The sequence below is a fragment of the Salvelinus namaycush genome, chromosome 10, assembly GCF_016432855.1.
Source record: "Salvelinus namaycush isolate Seneca chromosome 10, SaNama_1.0, whole genome shotgun sequence".
In the NCBI taxonomy this organism is placed as follows: Eukaryota; Metazoa; Chordata; class Actinopteri; order Salmoniformes; family Salmonidae; genus Salvelinus; species Salvelinus namaycush.
Window position 1 is genome coordinate 11,954,185 of NC_052316.1, and position 19,179 is coordinate 11,973,363.

Here is a 19,179-nt window from a genome sequence, read left to right on the forward strand (position 1 = left end):
GAAAGATATGACCGATTTGGGACCAGGTTTCCAAATTGTGCAGCATGGGTTTTTATTTCCACATTTATTTGATCATGTGTAGGCAGTCAAGTGTACAAGTTCAGCCAATAGAGGCAAGCAGTTGCTCCATTTGCTCAATAAACAAACAAAGCATTGAATAAAGCATGCATTTCAAGAGGAGTAGGCCTATTAGTTTTTTTTAAAACAACGTCGTTTTGTGCCAGAGCTTTTTCCTTGCAAATCGCCAAAATGTCACAAAATGATATACACCGAGTGTACAAACCATTAGGAACACTTTCCTAATATTGAGTTGCACCCCCTTTTGTCCTCAGAACAGCCTCAGTTTGTCAGGTCATGAACTCCACAAGGTTTTGAAAGCGTTCCACAGGGATGCTGGCCCATGTTGACTCCAATGCTTCCCACAATTGTGTTAAGTTGGCTGGATGTCCTTGACACACTTAAACCGGTGCGCCTGGCACGTACTACCATACCCCGTTCAAAGGCACTTAAATATTTTGTCTGGCACATTCACCCTCTGAATGGCATACATACACAATCCATGTCTCAATTGTCTCAAGGCTTAAAAATTCTTCTTTAACCTGTCTCCTCCCCTTCTTCTAAACTGATTTGAAGTGGATTTAACAAGTGAAATCAATAAGGGATCATTGCTTTCACCTGGATTCGCCTGGTCAGTCTACGTCATGGAAAGAGAAGGTTTTGCTAATGTTTTGTTTACTCAGTGTAGAGTAAATGCACATGGCTAATGTGGGTCGTCCAGGCAGGTCCTGGAGAGAGGCTTGGCCACAAAAGCCTTCATATGGGTCGTGCTGAAGTGTTGCTCATTGTAGGGAGCGGTGATGTGGCTGAATTTACTAAACACAAAAACTGGTTCTTGGAGCACAAAAAACCATACCCTTACGTCATTCCCCAAAACACACACACATTTCCCATAGTTGTAAACACTATTCACCTGTTTCCATACATGTTTCAATATTCTAAACTCTCTGCAAAACCTTACACAAGTGGCCAAATAAATCCTTCATTGCACTATATATTCATTCAGCAAACACATGCTCTCAATATAATTAACTCAAGTCATCACAACCTAAACTCAAAGAGCACACCTTTCACCAGATGCAAACACTAAGCCTCAAAATTGTTAACACACCAATCAGAATTGCAGGATCAATAAATAGGGCCTAGAGGCGTGTCCAAGTGCTTTGGAACAATGGATCCTAACAATGCCAAAGTTGCAAGACAACAGAGAGGAAGAGGACGACGACAAGTAATCTCGGTTGAAATCCGTGCCACCCTAGTTCATCATGTGCTCCTACATGGGAGGACTATGCGAGAAGCTGGACAGCTTGTGCAACCCAATTTTTTTTTTACACCTTTATGTTAAGAACAAATTCTTATTTTCAACCTAAGCCGTTACACGGTTGCATCCATTGTCCGTACTTTCAGAAGGGAAAATAGGTATTTTGCCTTGTTACTGTGATACATGTAATGTTGTAGTGCATATAGTCTAAATCTCCACTTTTGTTCTCAGTGTAGTTTTTACTACGGTAATGGATGACCATAGGTCAGTAATGGTCAAATTCATTTTTGCAGAACTGATAGGCGGCTGTCTATTGGAGGTAGGCGGATACTTCTCACAGACGAGTAGGAGACTGCCCTGGTGAATATGGTGATTGCCAATAATGCCATCCGTTTGAGGGAAATTCAAACCCCAATAGTTGAAGACCAGCTAGTCTTCCAAGAAATTGACAGCATCAGCGTTTCCATCATTGACCAGAGCAGTGTTTTGAATGAATCCCTCCAGTGTGTAACAAACAGATATGTAGTCTGTGTTTTTTATTTCACCTTTATTTAACCAGGTAGGCCAGTTGAGAACAAGTTCTCATTTACAACTGCGACCTGGCCAAGATAAAGCAAAGCAGTGTGACAAAAACTACAACACAGAGTTACACATGGGATAAACAAACGTGCAGTCAATAACACAATAGAAAATCTGTAAACAGTGTGTGCAAATGCAGAGTATTAAAGTACATTTACACTGAACAAAAATATGTATTTATTTAACCCTAATTGTACCAGGTAAGTTGACTGAGAACATAATCTCATTTACAGCAATGAGGGGATGATTTAATTGTATGAGGGCCAGATTGGGAATTTAGCCAGAACACCGGGGTTAATACTCCTACTCTTATGATAAGTGCCATGGAATCTTTAGTGACCACAGAGAGTCAGGACACCTGTTTAACATCCCATCCGAAAGACAGCGCCCTACATAGGGCAATGTCCCAATCACTGACTTGGGGCATTTGGATATTGTCTCCTACTGGCCCTCCACTTCCAGCAGCATCTGGTCTCCCATCCAGGGACCAACCAGGACCAAACCTGCTTAGCTTCAAAGGCAAGCTAGCATTGGGATGCAGTGTGGAATGCTGCTGGCAATATATAAATACAACATGCAACAATTTCAACAACTTTACTGAGTTACAGTTTATAAATCAGTCAATTGAAATAAATTCATTAGGCCCTAATCTATGGATTTCACATTTATTTAACTAGGCAAGTCAGTTAAGAACAAATTCTTATTTTCAATGGCAGCCTGGGTTAACTGCCTTGTTCAGGGGCAGAATGACATATTTTTACCTTGTCGGCTCTTCAGCTGACTTTGATCTCTAGCTGGACGGTGTTTCCTCCGACACATTGGTGCAGCTGGCTTCTGGGATAAGCAAGCAGTGTGTCAAGAAGCAGTGCGGCTTGGCAGGGTTGTGTTTCAGCGGATGCTTGGCTCTTAACTTTTGCCTCTCCTGAGTCCATAGGGGAGTTGCAGTGATGGGACAAGACTGTAACAAGGCAAGCAGCCGGGTGGGTTCAATTGGATATCATAAAAAATTTGTATTTTATTCATAATAGCATTTCTGTGGATAACCTTACAATATAAATTTGCCTTGCCTCACGTTCACGTACAGTATCAACGCTGTTTGCATGGCAATTAGGAAGATGTTGTTTTGAAACTTAAGAGTTGCTGTGAGAGCATCTTAAATGGAGTTAATGTGGCATATTTTCATCCATTACCGTGAACCTGTCTTCCCTATTTCTCCCACCACTGATAAATTCATACATACTGTACATTATATAGTCAAATAAATGATTAAATAATGCACACTTGAGACAGGTATGGTAATATAAATGACCTCATCAGAGAAGTTTACTCAGTCACACCAGAGGGTGGCAGTAAAATGTAATTATCTAACACCTGTTCCAAGCGACTGGTCGTTTGTGTTCGTTTGAGGATACAATTTAGTGATACCGGTAGTATATTGCAACTTTATATGATCCTGAAGCTAACTTTCCCCACATTTTGCTGTTAGTAGAGTCAGGATTAATCAAACAGATTTGTGCAAATTAAAAAAGCTGGTGCGAAGCAGAAGAGGATGTGATGTAATATAACTTCCGCCTTGTACAGACTCTTTTCGTTGAGGCTCAGCAAGCAGCCGGGTGGGTTCACATTTTTGTCCATAACCATTTTTGGGAAATTGACTAGAATACGCATTTATAATGTTATAGAAATACACCAGTGTCTGCCCGTTACCATATACGTGTCTCAGTAGCCATTTGGTTATCTCATGTTAGATGTGTAAATATGAGTTTTGAAATACGAGCTCCAGCATGTGGCAGAGGCCTTATTAGAAGCACTGGCTGGACCGCAGTTGATGGCTAGCTAATACGTTAGCGAGGTGGTTGGATACTCATTCTTATTGCCGATGGTATAGCCAGCGTGTTCACTATTGTCCTCCAAAGAGATTAATACTCGTTAATGACTGAGTTGTGGACTTCCATAGCATTGTTTGTGGATTTCCATTCTTGGTGCCAGGGAGTAGCAGACTCCGCTAGTTAACAAGCTTCTAAAATAAATCCGCTAACTTGCCACCAACTCGCACCAATTTCTCTCCCAACAGCCTGCCAAGATGCAGATCTTTGTGAAGACGTTGACGGGGAAAACCATCACCCTTGAGGTTGAGCCCAGCGATACTATTGAAAATGTCAAGGCCAAGATCCAGGATAAGGAAGGTATTTTAAGTTTAATTGTAGCTCATTTGTCATACTGTATGGCTGTTTTATTTACATAGGGGAGGTGGATTTTACACTTTGATACTAGCACTGTGCATGAGTGATTTCATTAGTGGGTCATCAATGTGCTTTCTATTCTCAGGTATTCCTCCTGACCAGCAGCGTCTGATCTTCGCTGGAAAACAGCTTGAAGATGGTCGCACCTTGTCAGACTACAACATCCAGAAAGGTAAGAGAATGAGTTAATGAGAGCATGTAATGCTGCTCAAAGTTATGAGTTAGCCCTATGTGAAAAGGTACAGGTGCTTTTAAAGACATACTTTGGGGCTATACTTTTTAAAAACCTGCTTCAGGCTGGATGTGTCAATGTGTAGTTCATACATGCATTATCTATGAGCAGAATTACTGTTTTACCTAAGATAGCTACAAAGTTTTTTCTGGAAGCTTTGTGTGCTATTTTCTCCCACTTGGGTCAGCCCCCTAAATTATTTTCAGCCAATGAGCTTCAGCCTCTTGCCATTTGAGTGACAGCTAGCAAGATGCATGCACAGCAGAAGGAGAGGGCGTACAATGTGGTGCACATATCAGTACATGTGATGTAGTACAACATTTTTGGGGACCACTTTTGACTTGTGCATGCTAGTTTCGGAACTACTGGCTAAGAAGTGTACAAAAGTACTATTTTTGTTCCCCTCCAGAGTCCACCCTGCATCTTGTGCTGCGTCTGCGTGGAGGCATCATTGAGCCATCTCTGAGACAGCTGGCCCAGAAGTACAACTGCGACAAAATGATCTGCCGCAAGTAAGTAAACTTAATGCCGGTAATGACAACTGTTTTTACAAAATAGTTAAGGTTGGAGCGTTTCTTTAAACTCACCCTTTATTTTTAGTGTCAATTTACCATTAAGAAACCTAAATGCACATTTGAGATTGAGGTGATGGAAATGCAACTGCAGTAATGTTGCTCTGTTAAAGGAAAACTTAATTCCCCTTGATGTGAGTGTCCCCTTGAATGGATGACTGGACAATGGACCTGTTAATTCTGTTTCACGTCAACCATATCCCACACATTCAGATTTCATAAGTCTGAAAAGACTGGGTAGCTAATCAGTATAATGTATTAGTTCAAATTAACCCATTTGGAGCGCTAGCTGGCAGTGGTTTACACCGCTGGACTACAGACTTTGGACAGTTCTGAGCCTTTTTGTGCTGCAGGTGCTACGCTCGCCTCCATCCTCGTGCTGTTAACTGCCGCAAGAAGAAGTGTGGACACACCAGCAACCTGCGCCCCAAGAAGAAGCTGAAGTAAACTGTTTGCTTGGTGCTTTCTGTGGGACATATGCAGAACTGTTATGTAAAATAAACATTTTTTTTAAATGGCTGTCTGAATTCACATACATGTGTTTGAATTATTATTATTTTTTACAATTTAGTGTGATTTAAATGCCAGTTTAAAATGTCACTAATTTTGGCTTTTAATCTACACAGACAAAAATAAACAATTTCAATAGGGCATAATTTATCGTTTTCACGACTGGGAATAGGCCTACACACTTGGGAGACTGGCTCAGCCAATCAAAATTAGTTTTTCTCCACAAGGGGTTTATTACAAACACTGTTTCATCAGCTGTCCGGGTGGTTGGTCTCAAACAATCCCGCAGGTGAAGAAGCTGGGTGTGGAGGTCTGGGGCTGGCGTGGTTACACGTGGTCTGCGGTTGAGGCAGATCGGACGTACTGCCAAATTCTTTAAAACAACGGAGGTGGCTTATGGTAGAGAAATTAACATTAAATGCTCTGGATATTATTGCAGTCAGAACACTCCAACTTGGGATATCTGTGTTGTGACAAGTTCTCATTTTAGTGGCATTTTTGGGACCAACACTTTACATGTTGCGTTTGTGTTCAGTATTTGTTGCACACTTGAAAAAAATTGTTGTTCGACAACAGCTGATCGTTCATTATGAGGGAATGCACTAAAGGTGGGAATCAACGCAATTCGCTCATTAGTTGACACATTCTCAGTAGGCTGATATTTGTTTTTACTGAACAGTATGCAAGCAAGATTTCTGATAAGGCCAACATGTTTGTGCTTGATGCACTTGTACACAACCAACAAATAATTTACAAGATAAAGTCATGTAAAAGAGGTGAATAGGAAAGTGCAGTACACAGGATTTTATGGCATTGTAAAGTAGAGCTTGTGTTAAAAAAAAATTGAAAAGAAAGTGCTGGCAAGTGAAATACTGAGACCCCAAAGCGAAGGAAAATTCATACATCTTAATGACTGATGTGCCTCAGTGTCAGTCAACATTTTAAAGAGAGCTCTGTAGTTAACTGGCTACTACAATTCATCAAATGCATTGAAAAATAAATGTTTTAGCTAAGTTTAATGTTGAATTGTATACAAATACTTGCACTACAATTAGTTCCTCATATATTGAAACTTCCATTATTATAAACATGGGTTCCTCCTATGCAGAAAGTAAAGTCAAATCAGGCAAGTGTGATTAAGGCCCTGTTTTAATACTGGAAAAATGTATCCTTGTTAAGATAGGCAAATGCAACAAATATAAACCACCTGTCCAATAATGTGATTACAAGGATAATCATAGTATTTGGAAGTGCTTAAACACTGACTTGGAGTTCAAAGCAGGTCGCTGAGGTATTTTAAATATTAGTGGTCGTCAATGAGTTACTTGTGTCAAGTGTATTAAGAGTATGAGAACACTATATTTTAATTACAGAATAATTCCACAGGCATTCCAAGACAATTCTTTTCCATTATAGAAATGTATTGTCCAGTCAGTACAGATTGTGCTTCATCCAGTTATGTGGGTAAGAAAAGTGCATCTTTGGTACTGCATTTTGTATCCTTACTCCAGTTGGATGATCACATTTTGTCAACAGTCTTCTCCTTAAGGTTGTAGATAGGCTAGGAAAACAACCATGTTGATATGACCATGTCCCCCCCCCAAAAAATAATATAGGCATCAAGAAGTACACAGAGCAGGTTGCACTTCCTGATTAATTCTTGGATGACAGTCACACTTTTAGGTAGGAACAGCAGAGACCACGTTTACATGCATACCAATATCCCGTTATTTTCGGGATACTCAAGTATTCTGTTTTTGAGTTGACACATATATAAAACTTATCCTGTTTACAATAACCCAAAAAATCTTGTATCCCGGTTTTGAGAAACCCGTTTATTTAACTAGGCAAGTCCGTTAAGAACAAATTATTATTTACAATGACGGCCAAATCCTAACCCAGACGACGCTGGGCCAATTGTGGGACTCCCAATCACGGCCGGTTGTGACACCGCCTAGAATCGAACCAGGGTCTGTAGTGACACCTCTAGCACAGAGATGCTGCACCACTCGGGAGCCTGGGATATGCTGATCTTAGACAAGATACTGTGGCATGTAAACATCTTATCACGTTTAGGCCCACTGTTGTTTTTCGAGTTCTGCGCAGGTTCAGTTTCGCATATCATGGGTGTTGTGATGTTTTCCTCTGATTCTCAAACAAATCACTTCAAAAAGTTGGCTACATGCGCAGTTCCATCCACCATAATAATTTGTTTTTCTGATCCTCTGTAGGCTACTGGACTGTATAGCCTACTGGCTTAGGATACTTTCACCCCTAATTTAGATATGTTTCTGCTTATAATTTCCAACATTTGGAAGACCATTTGTTTGTCAACTATAGTTCGATACAGTGCATTCGGAAAGTATTCAGACCTTCCCCTTTGTTACGTTACGGTCTTATTCTAAAATGGATTCAATTATTTCCCCCCCCCCCTCAATCTACACACACAATACCCCATAATGACAAAGCAAAAACATGTTTTTAGATATTTTTTGCAAATTTATACAAAAATACCTTATTTACATAAGTATTCAGACCCTTTGCTATGAAACTTAAATTGAGCTCAGGTGCATCCTGTTTCCATTGATCATCCTTGAAATGTTTCTACAACTTGGAGTCCACCTGGGGAAAGGTACTAAGAAATGTCTGCAGCGTTGAAAGTCCAAGAACACCGTAACCTCCATCATTCTTAAATGGAAGAAGTTTGGAACCACCAAGACCCTTAGAGCTGGCCACTCAGCCTAACTGAGCAATCAGGGGAGAAAGAGAAATCAGTGATGTGACCAAGAACCCAATTGTCACTGACAGAGCTACTCTCTGGGGATGGGAGCGCCTTCCAGAAGGACAACCATTTCTGCAGCCCTCCACCAATCAGACCTTTATGGTAGAGTGGCCAGACAGAAGCCACTGCTCAGTAAAAAGGCACATGACAGCCCACTTGGAATTTTCCAAAAGGTAGCTAAAGGACTCAGACCATGAGAAACAAGATTCTCTGGTTTGATGAACTGGGACTGGGAGACTAGTCAGGATAGAGTGAAAGATGAACAGAGCAAAGTACAGAGAGAGCCTTGATGAAAACCTTCTCTAGAGTGCTCAGGACCTGAGACTGAGGCGAAGGTTCACCTTCCAACAGGACAACGACCCTAAGCACACAGCCAAGACAGCGTAAGAGTGGCTTCGGGACAAGTCTCAATGTCCTTGAGTGGCCCGGACTTGAAACCAATCTAACATCACTGGAGAAACCTGAAAATAGCTGTGCAGCGACACTCCCCATCCAACCTGACAGAGCTTGAGAGGATCTGCAGAGTAGAATGGGAGAAACTCCCCAAATACAGGTGTGCCACGCTTGTAGCGTCATACCCAAGAAGACTCGATGCTGTAGTCAATACGAAAGGTGTTTCAGCAAAGTACTGAGTACAGGGTCTGAATACTGTACAATGTGATAGCCATTTTTTATTTGTAATAAATTCCCCCCCCCCCCAAAAATTGTTTTTGCTTTGTCATTATGGGGTATTGTGTAGAATAATTTTATCAATTTGAGAATAATGTAACAAAATGTGGAGAAAGTCAAGGGGTCTGAATACTTTCCGAATGCACTGTACATGCAGCTTCTCTTTTGTCATAACTTGATGCCCTAGAAGACTAAATAAAGTAATGTTTACCAGATGAATGCATTAGTAATCTAGTTACCAGTAAAGTTGTCTGTTTCGTTTTGGGACCTGGGAGAAAACACAGTAACTCCAAATCAGTGGGAAAATTGTTCCTGTGGAAAATGTCATCAATTTGACTGGTTAAGGTTAAATGAAAAGCTGTGAAAACACTTCTGATGAGACTTCAGTTTGTCTCAGGTGCATATTTTGTGTGGTTGAACTACTCTCTGCTTGCATAACAGTGTCAAATATAACATGTTACACACATATTCACATTTTCTCAAGAGATGCTGAAAGAAAAAAAATGATATTTCTCCACTCCTGTTCCCGAGACAAAATTAACATTTGTTGTATCATTTTACAGTAAGAAATGCATTATTCTGCAGGAGTTCATATTATATTATTCTACGTGTGAGAGGTTATAGGCCTACAGTCAGTGTCCACATTTCAGTTACTATTCCATTTAACCCATATGAACTTAAATTAGGAATATTCTATTTAGTCACATGGATACTTGTGAGCGGGATGTCAAAGGTGCATGTAAACAGCTTATCCCGAATAAGACCTTAAGCAGGATATGAGCTACTATCCGAAATGCATGTAAATGTGGTCATTGTTCAACAGAATTGCAGTTTGTCTACATGAACAAGGTGAGATTACATTACCTACAGATTACTTGTCAAAAAACTGTATTGCTAATTCAACACTGATTTAACCTTATTTGTACCTATATAATACCAAGAAAAAATGCCTCAATGCCTAGGTCAGAAGAGAATCTCGATGGTGTGCATGAGTGAAAGTAAAGATACCAGGTTAGCTTTGCATTGAATCAAGTACAGTACATCTTTACTAATAACACTACTTGTGCTTTTAAATCTATTTGTAAAAGGTTGCACATTGGGTAATGCGCATAACTCACATTACTTTACTTGGCAAGGTTCTTCACTGTACTCAATGACAAAACTTAATGAGCTCCCTTGGTGATAAACCCTCCGCAGCAACATTTCTGTAGGATTACCAAATAATTATTATGTAAACTGTTAATGTAATACAATACATAAAACAACAGAAGTAAATCTATTATTAATTGTTAATACTGACAAACGGAAACAATAATTTGGCAACTACATTTTTAAGTACAAGTCCAGATTCATTTAAACTTCTTTTAAAAGTTCAAGATAACCTCTATAATAGCAGGTTGACTGAATCATAACCCAACAAAACATTTAGATAAATGGTGTAAACGTCGACTTAACAATTCTCACAGCGACGAAGAAAAAAAATTAGACTGCTCCTATCCATCACCTTGAAAATAACAATGTACCGCTGCAACGGGTGGATCCACGGTTCTACTCTTAACCGCTGTAATAATGTGCTTGAGCAAACATTGTTCCAAAAGAGCTAGCTTCCTTTCCGTCCTTGTTCATCGCCCTCTACAATCCTGTCATCGCGTTGCGCTATTTGTCGATGAGCTTGGCCAAGCTCTGTCGCAGGTCATTCAGGTCGTAGATCTTGACATCCAGGACGTCGATGACCCGCTGAACCTCACTCTCCGCCCTATCCCGCTCCTCCAGAGAGGAAGCCAGAGTCTGCTCGGCTCTCTCCACCCGTTGCTCAAGTTCTGCATTCCGTGTCTCCAGATCCTAGAAGGTCCACAAGGTGACAGAGGACTTCTTTAACATGAATTGATCTGATCTCAATTGCATACTCCTCGCATACTTTCTACTCGTCTCCTTATCAAAACTCATTGAATGAGAATGCCAGAGGTCCCTCCACTCTGACCATCTCCAATGGATTTTGAGGAGGAGGCCAGTAGAGAGGATGCGAGGAGGAGTATGTAATTGAGATTCTCCCACTGTCATATCTTTAGATATTCCCCCTGCATTTTTTCAGACCCTTTGAAAACTCTCAGAGACCCCCAAGCGGTGCCCGACCCCCTGGCTGAGAATCACTCGTCTTCAGTATAGTTTGGAAAAGCCAAAAATGCATGTTCTGCCCCAATTCCTAAAACTCACCTGAAGTCTCTGAACCGCCTCTTCCCTCTCTTTCTCTAAATCACGAATATCTGAATTCTTGCTCTGTAGATTGTGGATTTCCTAAAAAAGACAAAGTATATTGAAAGCGTGTGGTTCCTGAGCAATTCCCAAGCAATTAACATCCCGTCATGTATAAAAATGCTGGGTAGGCCCAGTTGACCATTATTTTGGCTACCACAGGACTACAATGCCCCCCATCGACAGGGCACGAATGGTTTTATGCTCATAAAACCAATGTAAACCATATGACATGGCAGTCTCAGTCACCAGATCTCAACCCAATTTAACACTTATGGGAGAGTTTGGAGCGACGCCTGAGACAGTTTTCCACCACCATCAACAAAATACCAAATTATGGAATTTCTTGTAAAAGAATGGTGTCACATCCCTCCAATAGTTCCAGACACTCATATAATCTATACCAAGGACTATTAATAAAGTGGCCCAATGCCCTATTAAGACACTTCATGTTGATGTTTCCTTTATTTCGGCAGTTACCTGTAGATATGCAATACCAGTCAAAAGTTTGGCCACACCTACTCATTCAAGGGTTTCTTTATTTTTACTATTTTCTATAGTGAAGACATCAACACTATGAAATAACACATATGGAATCATGTAGTATTCAAAAAAGTGTTAAATCAAAATATATATTTTAGATTCTTCAAAGTAGCCACCCTTTGCCTCGATGAAAGCTTTGCACACTCTTGGCATTCTCTCAACCAGCTTCACCTGGAATGCTTTTCCAACACTCTTGGAGTTCCCACATATGCTTAACACTTGTTGGCTGCTTTTCCTTCACTCTGCGGTCCAACTCATCCCAAACCATCTAATTTGGGTTGTGGTCAGGGGATTGTGGAGGCCAGGTCATCTGATGCAGCAATCCATCACTCTCCTTCTCTATCAAATAGCCCTTACACAGCCTGGAGGTGTGTTGGGTCATTCATCCTGTTGAAAAACAAATGATAGTCCCACTAAGCCCAAACCAGATGGGATGGCGTATCGCTGCAGAATGCTGTGGTAGCCATGCTGGTTAAGTGTGCCTTGAATTCTAAATAAAATCACAGACAGTGTCACCAGCAAAGCACCATCACACCTCCTCCATGCTTCACGGTCGGAACCACACATAGGGATATCATCTGTTCACCTACTCTGCGTCTCACAAGGACAAGGAGGTTGGAACCAAACATTTCAAATTTGGACTTCAGACCAAAGGACAGATTTCCACCCATCTAATGTCTATTGCTCGTGTTTCTTGGCCCAAGCAAGTATCTTCTTCTTCTTAGTTTATTTTTATTGGTGTCCTTTAGTAGTGGTTTCTTTGCAGCAATTTGACCATGAAGGCCTGATTCACGCAGTCTCCTCTAAACAGTTGATGTTGAGATGTGTCTGTTACTTGAACTTTGTGAAGCATTTATTTGGGCTGCAATCTGAGTTGCAGTTAACTCTAACTTATCTTCTGCAGCAGAGGTAACTCTGGGTCTTCCATGCCTGTGGCGGTCCTCATGAGAGCCAGTTTCATCATAGCTCTTGATGGTTTTTGCGACTGCACTTGAAGAAACTTTCAAAGTTCTTTACATTTTCCAGATTGACTGACCTTCATGTATTAAAGTAATGATGGACTGTCATTTCTCTTTGCTTATTTGAGCTGTTCTTGCGATAATATGGACTTGGTCTTTTACCAAATAGGGCTATCTTCTGTATACCACCCCTACCTTGTCACAACACAACTGATTGTCTCAATTCCACAAATTAACTTTTAACAAGGCACACCTGTTAATTGAAATGCATTCCAGGTGACTACCTCATGAAGCTGGTTGAGAGAATGCCAAGAGTGTGCAAAGCTGTCATCAAGGCAAAGGGTGGCTACTTTGAAGAACCTCAAATATAAGATATTTTGATTTGTTTAACACTTTTGGTTACTACATGATTCCATGTGTTATTTCATAGTTATGATGTCTTCACTATTATTCTACAATGTAGAAAATAGTAAAAAAATAAAGAAAAACCCTTGAATGAGTAGGTGTGTCCAAACATTTGACTGGTACTGTACGTAAAGCAATTTCCTTTGAACAAGAGGTGGAATTCAGAGTATGCAAAGCACAGGAAGTGCTCGAAAAATCGGTTTCTTGAGATTCTCAAGTGAAAACCTCAGCTTGTACCTCACCAGTTTCTTTCAACGGTGCTATCTAGACAGCCTAGAAGACTGGCATCTTGAGGCTAGCAGTACCTGGCTGCCTGGAAAGTGTGTCTGAGCCCCGGGTCTCACCTCGTCTTTAGCTTTGAGCAAGGCTTCCAACTCCTCTAACGTCTGGGTCAGCTCATCCCTCGTCTCAGATTCACTGGGATCAGGCCGCCCGCTCTGAGCCTCCAGCTCTGCCACCTGCCAACACACAACACCGGAGAGAATAACAAGTAAGGACTTTTTAAATCGTAGTGTACATGCTATTACAGGATTTGTTTTTTTCCATTTATATTTGGACTTTGGCACGTGGAGCGCACAGATTCGCGTCACTTTGTTAGTCAGTATGTGTTACAACTGTGCTGGTTTGTCATCTTGTTTGTGGGAGGGTGTTTCACCTGGGCTGGTAATATTTAAGAGTGGCTTGCCCAGTGCTCCAGTTGTCTTGAGAGATGTGGAGGGTTAACACCTTTAGTTGGCACTCCTCATTTGATTTCTGAAAGAACAATCCTTTATCTGATCTTACCGGTTTTTGTTTTGCTCCACTTTTTGGTTTGCGGACTGTCTTTAATTTTATTTGCCTGTTCTTGGGCAAATTTAGTGGGTGCTCATGGTGGGTGTCTTTAGGTCCCAGTTGTTGTTGCTAGTCAACTTTCAGTAAACACCCCCATGAGTGTCTTTCAGTACCCCTCCTAAAACCCCCACCTGTTTTGTTTTGGTTGTTGTCAGTGACTCTTTGTTAGTGCGACAATTTTTTTCTTGCTGGGGAATGTAACAAAATGGGGGCTTGTCTGGGATCTTGTTTCCCATGTGTATGGTAGTCGCTCTAATCACCTACTCAGAAGCTCTGCTGTGCCCAGATATTTGAATGTTCAAAATACACTTTTGTCATAGTTTCTGTCACTGACATCCACCCTGAGACTGTTGGAATCATTTTGAAAGTTGCATAAACACACAGGCTTATAAAATAAAATAAAACATGGACTTTAAGCATTTGTGAAAAACCCTACATGGGAGATGCTAGATAAATGTAAAAAGGCAAATCTGCTCGTCATCGCAAAGCATTATGACATCAAAGTTGCACATGCCGATTCGAGAGTGGTAGTCAAAGGGTTAGTCTACAGTGTATTGATTTGGTGGGAGGAGAAAATTCTTCCTGGGAGGGAGGATGATGAATAGGGTCCTACGGGTGGTAGAGTACACCCCATAGACATGCAAAACTGTGAGAGGTAGAACTAAAGGCAAAATGAAAACAACAGAAATTAGAGTTTGAGCACAAGGAAAGACAAGATGGGTGTGCAGCCAAACAACAAGAACATGAACATGCAGCCAGATAACAAGAACATGAACATGCCATTCAACAGAGATATATAGATCTGGAAACACTCGATCCAGTCAGGCCATCCAGCACCCTCAACAGAGTTTGGTCTTGGACGGAACAGCCTGCTTGTCCACATCACTGACAATCTGAAATGGTCCACCCACACACACAGTGTGGTGAAAAAGGCAACCTCAGCAGGCTGAAGAAATTAGTCTTGGCACCTAAGACCCTCACAAACTTTTACAGATGCACAATTGAGAGCATCCTGTCGGGCTGTATCACCGCCTGGTATGGCAACTGCACCGCCCACAACCGCAGGGCTCTCCAGAGGGTAGTGGCCCAACACATCACCGGGGGCACACTGCCTGCCCTCCCCAACACATACAGCACCAGATGTCACAGGAAGGCCAAAAAGATCATCAAGGACATCAACCCCGCGAGCCATGGCCTGTTCACCCCGCTATCATCCAGAAGGCAAGGTCAGTACAGGTGCAGCAAAGCTGGGACCAAGAGACTTAAAAACATCTATCTCAAAGCCATCAGACAGTTAAATAGCCATCACTAGCCGGCTACCACCCGGCTACTCAACCCTGCAACTTAGAGGCTGTTGCCCTATGTACATAGATATTTGGTCACTTCCCCTCCAAAGTGTTCTTGTGGGAAAAGCCTAGAAAGAGTACACTGCTTTATCTCTTGATCAGAGTTCAGATTATTACACTGTTAAAGCTGCTGTCCTTCGGGTTTATGAGTTGGTCCCAGAGGCATACAGACAACAGTTCTGTAAATTACAAAAGACAGAATAACAAAGGCATGTTGAGTTCGCAAGGGAACAAGCATGTCTTTTTGATCGGTGGTGTGGTTCTCAAGAGGTCAAGGACTTGAGGATTTAAAGACTCATACTTAGAGCAGTTTAAGAATTGCCTTCACGAAAGGGTTGTTACCTACATTTATGAGCATAAGGATCTCACTCGAGAAAGCTGCAGTTTTTGCAGATGTGTTTGTGTTGACACATAAAACTACCTTCATTAACAAAGCACCCAGTAGTTATCTCTAAGCAAAAAGCAATCTAGAAGTCACCTCCTACTGCAAGGTTTCATTAAATTTCTACAGTGCCCAAAGATAAAGATCGGCAGATATGAAAAAGCAGTTATCATAAAGGCCGTGAGAAAGGACACATTGTCTCTCAGTGTCCGAAGTTGAAACAGAAAAATGAGAGAAAAAGCAGTTCTCTTGTGGGAGCACTCCAGCCGATTAAGTCTCTGGTATCTCCTAAACAAGAGTTGGATCAGATGTGTATGAACCCTTTGTTTCAGACGGGTTTGTGTCTCTGCAGAGTGGCGATGCTGTTAAGCACCCAGTGAAAATACTGCGAGACACTGTGGCAGCCCAGTACTTCATTTGGGAGAGTAGTTTGCCTTTGACACTTCAACAACTGATTACAGTGTGTTAGTACAAGGCGTGGAGATGGGTTGCATCGAAGTTCCTCTGTATAATGTTGAACTCGAGTCTGACCTTATTTCTGGTTCCGTTGTCATTGGAGTGAGGCTTAGCCTACCGGTGAAGGAGGTCTCATTCATTTTTGGGAAATGTAGAGTCAAACAAAGGCAAAACACGCTCCAAAATGAAGGACTGGGCTGCCCCAGCGTCTCGCAGTATCATCACGTTTATCCTGATCCTGATTTAGGCAAACCTCCTGAGTTAACCTCTCCTTTGAAAACCCCAGAGGTGAGCATGTTTATAGGACCGCTGAAGGAAGAGATGGTTCCTACACTTCGATGTCTAGGAAGCAGCTGATTGCTTAACAGACAGAGTAAAGATGTTTCACTCTCCCCTCTTTTTGCTGAGATACATCCAGAGGAGTTTGATGAAGTTTGTGTGGGTTACTTTGACAGAGATGGTGTTCTAATGAGGAAATGGCATTCTCGCGCCACTTCTGGGCAGGACAAATGGCCCAGTGCAACTCAAATTGTCCTTCCAGTTGCACTTGGACAAGAGATACTGAGGTTGGCTCATGAAAACTAACAGGTCTGTGAGAGCCGGAATTCTTACTGGTTGGTAGGTGATCAAATACTTATGTCATGCAATAAAATGCAAATTAATTACTTAAAAATCATACAATGTGATTTTCTGGATTTTTGTTTTAGATTCCGTCTCTCACAGTTGAAGTGTACCTGTGATAAAAATTACAGACCTCTACATGCTTTGTAAGTAGGAAAACCTGCAAAATCGGCAGTGTATCAAATACTTGTTCTCCCCACTGTATATCTATCTGTTGATATCACATACATTATCAAGCTCTTTGAAATCCAGTTTCAACTGTTCAGAGCTGCCCTTCATAATGTCATTAAAAACCACATGGACTACGATTGAGTCGATATCCATGTCCTGGCGTAGTACATTCGGGAGCAGCTTAGTAATGTAATTTACTCGAGCTCCGGGATAGGATATTGTTCCTGGTGCAAAAACAGTCACATTTCTTATCATGGAGCTGCCCAAAATCATGGCTGGCGAGAAGGACGATGAAATCCACCAACTCCTACTCTTCACAGGGTGGCGCAGATCTCCGACAGATGGAAAAGCCCCGCTCGATCCAGAGCAGGGACGGAAGGTTGCCGACGTCAACTTTGAAATCGTAGGGGAAGGAGTAGGAGTAGGCACAGCGGCCGCAGAAACATTGGTATCCCCAGCAACGAAGGTGCAGGAAAATCAGGCTCCAGGGCAGCGAAACTATTCGTTGTTTGTATCCGCTCCGGGCCTCTCGTTGGGAGTGAAGACTGCTTTGCGGGAGGCCGCTGTCTTGGGCTTCCACGGCTCGTGACATGCGACAATCATTGTTTCCGATGCTCCTCTTGCTGTGCTCCTTTGACTCCGCTGTGCTCCTTCGACTCCGCCAGTAGGATAACGACAAGACGGAGATGCATCCAATATGCGCGATTGCCACCCAGCCACAGGCGTAGAAAAGGTAAACATTCCACACTGCGTTTTCCCCAGTTTCTTACATAGACTGGCGACCTGCGTGATCAAGGAAGCCACCTCAAGCCAATAATCTTTAGCAAGCAAACAATTGCCGCATTGGAACTGAGTCATCCAGATTGTCCCGAAACAAAGCATAGTAGATACAGCTCCTACAGCGCTGGAACCGTTCATTTACTTCTCCAGACAAAGAGGGGCTCCATTGGAAAACTCTGGGACTAACTTCGTTAGCTTAATGGCTAACGTTAGCAGCTTAGCGGCTCTTTCAAGTAGACTTTAACCTGTCATTTAAGCAGGAATCCCGGAACAAGAAATAGCGGTCCTAGCTGTTTAAAGCTAACCTCGTCACGAAACCCATGCAAAAACAAGATTGGTATTTATGTTTAACAAAGATTGGTTATGTTTTACTTAAAATAACAAACTGAGTGTTTCCAGCCTATTTGTGTTGGTCCTTTGCCCAAAGCAAAGAGTGATAATCAGTTTCTCTTGACCATCATGTGCACTGCTATTTGTTTCCTTGAAGCCATTCCACTGAGGAAAATCACGAGAGAAAAGTTACAACAGATATTACAGGAATTTCCCTTTGAAATCAGACATGTCCGTGGTAAGGACAACTTGGTTGCTGATTGTCTTTCAAGGGTGGGCAGTCAATTTATTATGACTGCACGTTTTTCCATATTGGAGATGAGTTTTGTTTTGGTTGTGCTCCTTTCAAGGAGATGAGAGTTATAGAAACGTACGTCTTGTCCTTCCCTGTTTCTTAAAACGTGAGAGTTTCAGGCAACTACAGAAAGAAAAAGAAAATATATTTAAAAAAGATTGTAAAAGTAATATCTATCTTTATATATATATATATATACAGTTGAAGTAGGAAGTTTACATACACTTAGGTTGGAGTCATTAAAACTTGTTTTTCAACCGCTCCACAAATTTCTTGTTAACAAACTATAGTTTTGGCAAGTCACTTAGGACAAACCACTAGGCTAAACTTCTGATAGGCTAATTGACATCATTTGAGTCAATTGGAGGTGTACCTCGATGTATTTCAAGGCCTACCTTCAAACTTGGGGCCTCTTTGCTTGACATCTTGGGAAAATAAAAAATAAATCAGCCAAGACCTCAGAAAAAGAATTGTAGACCTCCACAAGTCTGGTTCATCCTTGGGAGCAATTTCCAAACGCCTGAAGGTACCACGTTCATCTGTACAAACAATAGTACGTAAGTATAAACACCATGGGACCACGCAGTTGTCATACTGCTCAGGAAGGAGACGCGTTCGGTCTCCTAGAGATGAACGTACTTTGGTGCAAAAAGTGCAAATCAATCCCAGAACAACAGCAAAGGAGTGAGGATGCTGGAGGAAACAGGTACAAAAGTATCTATATCCACAGTAAAACAAGTCCTATATCGACATAACCTGAAAGGCTGCTCAGCAAGGAAGTAGCCACTGCTCCAAAACCGCCATAAAAAAGCCAGACTACGGTTTGCAACTGCACATGCGGACAAAGATTGTACTTTTTGGAGAAATGTCCTCTGGTCTGATGAAAGAAAAATAGAATTGTT

General features: G+C 41.6%; 2 protein-coding genes across 6 annotated transcripts in view; one reads left to right on the forward strand and one right to left on the reverse strand.

Annotated features, from left to right (window-relative positions):
* The first annotated feature begins 2,782 nt into the window (after positions 1 to 2,782).
* On the forward strand, positions 2,783 to 5,463 carry LOC120054679 (ubiquitin-60S ribosomal protein L40-like). 2 transcript variants are annotated; one of them, XM_039002212.1, is made up of 5 exons: positions 2,783 to 2,877; positions 3,972 to 4,083; positions 4,226 to 4,312; positions 4,782 to 4,884; positions 5,298 to 5,463. In XM_039002212.1, exons 1-5 carry the CDS (start codon positions 2,845 to 2,847, stop codon positions 5,389 to 5,391), a joined length of 429 nt encoding a protein of 142 aa, XP_038858140.1. In that variant the 5' UTR covers positions 2,783 to 2,844; the 3' UTR covers positions 5,392 to 5,463. The 2 variants fall into 2 exon arrangements, with proteins under 2 accessions (XP_038858140.1, XP_038858142.1); XM_039002214.1 differs by lacking the exon at positions 2,783 to 2,877 and adding an exon at positions 3,380 to 3,510.
* Positions 5,464 to 8,928: 3,465 nt separating this feature from the next.
* The window catches only part of homer3b (homer scaffold protein 3b), a 44,101-nt gene continuing 33,850 nt past the window's right edge, over positions 8,929 to 19,179 (reverse strand). For all 4 annotated transcript variants that reach the window (XM_039002218.1, XM_039002217.1, XM_039002215.1 and 1 more), the window contains 3 exons: positions 13,410 to 13,523; positions 11,120 to 11,200; positions 8,929 to 10,747 (listed from right to left, as the gene is read on the reverse strand). In XM_039002218.1, the coding sequence (XP_038858146.1) occupies positions 10,562 to 10,747; positions 11,120 to 11,200; positions 13,410 to 13,523 (381 nt within the window). In that variant the 3' untranslated portion in view covers positions 8,929 to 10,561. The remainder of the gene's footprint in view (positions 10,748 to 11,119; positions 11,201 to 13,409; positions 13,524 to 19,179) is intronic.

What these genes read in the sequence shown, in the direction of transcription:
- LOC120054679 (XM_039002212.1), top strand. Translation starts at nt 2,845, where the DNA reads ATGGGACAAGACTGTAACAAGGCAAGCAGCCGG. An exon ending in CAAGATCCAGGATAAGGAAG is followed by an intron (nt 4,084 to 4,225) that starts GTATTTTAAGTT and finishes TTCTATTCTCAG; the next exon opens with GTATTCCTCCTGACCAGCAG. An exon ending in GACAAAATGATCTGCCGCAA is followed by an intron (nt 4,885 to 5,297) that starts GTAAGTAAACTT and finishes TTTGTGCTGCAG; the next exon opens with GTGCTACGCTCGCCTCCATC.